The sequence below is a fragment of the Echinococcus granulosus genome, assembly GCF_000524195.1.
Source record: "Echinococcus granulosus chromosome Unknown EG_S00200, whole genome shotgun sequence".
Taxonomy (NCBI): domain Eukaryota; kingdom Metazoa; phylum Platyhelminthes; class Cestoda; order Cyclophyllidea; family Taeniidae; genus Echinococcus; species Echinococcus granulosus.
Genome location: NW_020170580.1, coordinates 47,043 through 51,163, shown reverse-complemented (window position 1 = coordinate 51,163; position 4,121 = coordinate 47,043). Strand labels below are relative to the sequence as shown.

General features: G+C 41.0%; 1 protein-coding gene across 1 annotated transcript in view; it reads left to right on the top strand. All coding sequences in view use genetic code 11, as the record gives it.

Annotated features, from left to right (window-relative positions):
• The window catches only part of EGR_10224 (hypothetical protein), a gene marked incomplete at both ends in the record, with an annotated part of 6,923 nt that extends 3,588 nt beyond the window's left edge, over positions 1-3,335 (top strand). Inside the window, one exon of the mRNA XM_024499473.1 lies at positions 3,296-3,335. Within this exon, the coding sequence (XP_024346110.1) occupies positions 3,296-3,335 (40 nt within the window). The remainder of the gene's footprint in view (positions 1-3,295) is intronic.
• Positions 3,336-4,121: the final 786 nt, after the last annotated feature.

Here is a 4,121-nt window from a genome sequence, read left to right as displayed (position 1 = left end):
AAGTCGAGCAATGGTGGAGGAGGAAAATCGTATAACGTAATGCCAAGAGGAGCATTGGACCAGGATAAGGTTCGACCAAAATCCATCTCTCTCATCTGTCCGCACAATTCAGCAAATTCGGAATGATTTTTTGTCTTCATTTATGTGTGGTACGACTACTATAAGCATGTGGAGCACTATAGCCTATCTTAAATTACACAAACTGCTGGTCGACACAGCGATGACATAGCAATGCATGCAAGTATGTGTCACGTGGCGTTGATATCTTTGGTTTAGGGCTTCTTTAACCCCTCAAAATGATCGTTGTATTGGGGACCACATTGCTATCAAATCGGGGTATCACACCTCAAGGTTTTGATTGGCATGCGGAGCACTACTTTCGAAGGTGCTGGGGATTGTGAGGCGAATGTTTGCAGGGGGTTATGGGGAAAGTAGTTGCACACGCTTTCTCTATGTTAATAAGAGCAGGAAAATGCCATATTCTTAAAGCCATTTTTAAGCCGATGATTTTGGCAATCTTTTGACATATTTAAAGCTAGCGCACTATTCGAAATGGTATTTTGCCTTAGCCGGTCTAGTAAAGGAGCAGTTAACTAAGACCTCTGCGAGCAATTGATTACTGAGTTTAATGTAATTAACTGGGCTGTTTCACTTGGAATACCATAGCACCATGACAGAAGAGGAAACCAGCAGGACTCCCACTGATATTCCACTATGCACAGACAATTGTACATATTACACCTACACGATATCTTTTCCATCAATTTTATGCATGATTTATGAAATAAGAAATTAAAATATTACTCCAACGCTGTGCAAACCATTAGTTTCATATTTCAAACCATACTGTTTATTATTCATTTATCCGAGTAAAAATGTCTATCCTCACGAAGTCAAACGAATTCATCTAGCTATGGACTAAAAATATTACTCAGCATCAGAATCACGACAATGTCACGTCATAAAGAGGATGGCATGAGGCTCGTGACCGAGGTGGACCGAGCAGCCACACCTCAGATGTGTGGGTCATTGGACCTCAATGTTTGTGACCTTAAGTGCAAATAAGAAAGTGGTATGAAATAAAATAAAGGCAAACCTTACCTTAAAATTATACATGTTATGTTCTCGAGAGATCCTAAATATGCAGAAGGCGGAACAGAGTGGAATTATTCCAAGTTCATGGTTTGATATAATAATGCGGAAAAGGGCTAATGTATTTAATGATGATCGAGATTAGTTGAGACGACCACTTGTTCTTCATCTTATTTTACTCCACTTGCACACTAAGTAAATTGATGCGCTTTTATGTGTAATGTAGGCCTTTTCAAAGATTTTTTCAGCCTTTAACACTAGTTGGATCCACTGTTTATTCTTGCATCAAGCACAGTCACTCAGCTCACATGATCAGTTGTTGCTGTGTCATTAAGGCATAGTGTGCTTATGAAAATGCTTGAGCTTACCCAAGGATCTTAACTGTCACATAATTCCTAGACGAGGAAACAAAGTGCTTAATGGTATTTTCTTGTAATAAAATGAAGTGAAATAGGCATTTTCCTACTACTATCATTTGTTCTGTAGTGTGACGTATGTGCCTGAAGGACGAGGCTACTCATTACACAAACATGGAACGAATTTTGTATGCAATGCGTAAAAGGATAAGGCGACATGCCAAATGAATCACTTGATCCACTCCAGTCTGTGCAGGCTCCACTGTTTCGCTCATTCTGACGTATTGCAGTTAGGCTGACATACTGGCTTGCCAAACTCATAAATTGTTCACTTTGCCACAGTTGATAGCAGGCCTCTTGTGAACTCGGCTCCTCAAAACAATATTACGTTTTACAGAATAGTATTTCCTGTACTTGAAGACAGCCTTGCTGGTGCATAAAAACCATCGTTTTTCGAAAAAGTGACTCTTTTATCATGCAATGACTACCTTAGGAATTATTAGCAGTCCGTTTACGTAGTTGGCTATGCATAGGAGATTGTAAGTCCTCTCCTTTTTGTATTGCATTCTTTGCCTTTGGGCAAAGGGTATTTAAGCGAGCATCGTGAATACAAAGCATCCAAACTATGCAACATGGAGTGAACCAATGTGTTAACAACACGGTGAGGTCAATCAAACTCCCCCTTATGGCGCTAATTACTTAATCCTCGACATCTGGGCCACGCAGTCAGTCTATGCTGGCAACTCTCGACAATGGTAGGTTCCAGGAGTCGCTATTCATTTCCTTGCATTTATTTGTCTTCATTCCTCTCTACGTATTCGCTTATTTTCCTTTCATCATACTCAGTTTATCTGATTTTGTATCATTACCGCATGCACACTTTCTTAACAATTTAGGCACAAAATAGCTCACCACGTAAAATAACCAATCTTCCACCGGAACTGAGATTAAAGATATGCGAATTCCTCAATACCTCCCATTTGGTAAATATCTTCATGAGTATTCCAGGCTGGAGGTGCATACTTTCAACAGGGCCATTCTCTGCTCGCCTGTGCCAGCACATCAATCAATGGACCTGGTTGGACAAGCGTCTCTGCCAGCTACTTTTCCCACAACCTTCACCAGCTTCTTTTCAAAATGCTCCTGCAGCCATTCAATATCATGTAGCACAAACTGACTCCTGCCAACGCCTTTTAGCCACGTTAGCGCAGAACCGGCACCACGATTCCATACGCTTTCATCTTCTACCATGCTTCAATCAGAATCCGCTGCCCTTTGGCGAATGCCTACTTCCCTCAGCATCACCATATGTTGGCAATACCAACTACACTGTAATGAACATGTCTACAGTTGCCGCAAGTAATGGTAGGACACATGGGCCCACTTGCCTAGAGAATCTACTCAAAGTGATAAAAGTTATGTTACCAGAAATATTCTATTTTTAGGGAAACGAGGCGATCTTGACTGCTGCGATTGCATAATCTGTCTTTTGGATCCTTCGCTATTCTCCACGGAGGATTTAAGAGCCCTCAGAACATGTTCCACCTCAACAAACACTGGTTATTGCTGTCATTGTACATGAAACGATGGCTGCATCTAGCGAAATGGGTTGTCTTGTGCAATTCCTGCAGAGCTTTGGTGACTATTCTGAACTTCCGCTAGCTGCTGTAGGAGCAAATTGGCGATTATGGTGCATCGGGAGTCATGAGTGGAAGCTTAGGTGTTCTGAACTGTTAAAATGGGCCTGTTTCGATGTGATCTCTGAAAGAATTGAAGGAGTTTGTGACGTTGACCCCGCTCAGACCAAGATAATACCTAAGTGATTGTATTTCCTGTGCATTTAACAGAAGTAATAATTTTGCTTTTGTTTCTGATTTGTTTGTTTGAGTAACTTAGTTAAGGGAACCTTAGGTAAGCCATGCAATTATCAACTTAACAAATGGTAATTTCTACGAGTTGCTGTAATATTCGCAAAGTCTGAGATAAGAACATGGCCTTTGCACTGCACCCGTCACCTTCAGAATAGACATACCAGAGGCTAATATTTTACCCCTTAGTTCATGGTATTCACTTTATGGGCTACGATGAGGAGGTTGCTTGTGGCCCTTGAAGCATATTTCGTATGCCTCTAGATTGCTTTCATTTTGATAATATATAAGTGTATTATAGACCATCAGGAATAATTTGAGCATAATATGCATTTCAGATTATTTTTCTTGCCGATGATTGGAAGTAAAAACTGGCATACTGGTGTTCGCCAATCCCTGATTTGCCAGTTTCGCCCAGCTCATGAAAAAAACTATTCTCCTTCTAGTAAATGATTTCAATGTGTGTATTTAGCTCAAACTTGAATGGATATGTTGCAGACATGCACACCCACAGGAGGAAAATGGTAACACAGATTCTGATCTAGCACTCTGCTAACATTGGTTAATTTGGAGCACGTTATAACCCTGAATGCACGCCGAATATAATGTGGCTATCATGACAGATGACGAGGGACTACGGACGAACTGCGCTCCTAGTAAAGAGGTTTAAAAGAATTTTGTCACGTAAAACAGTGCGAATAGTGTGGGCAATCGCCACACCAGGCATGACGCGGAAATGGAACCCACTATTGCACAAAGTCTGTTTACACTCATTCCCGTGCTTAACCATTATCCACCAAGCTTC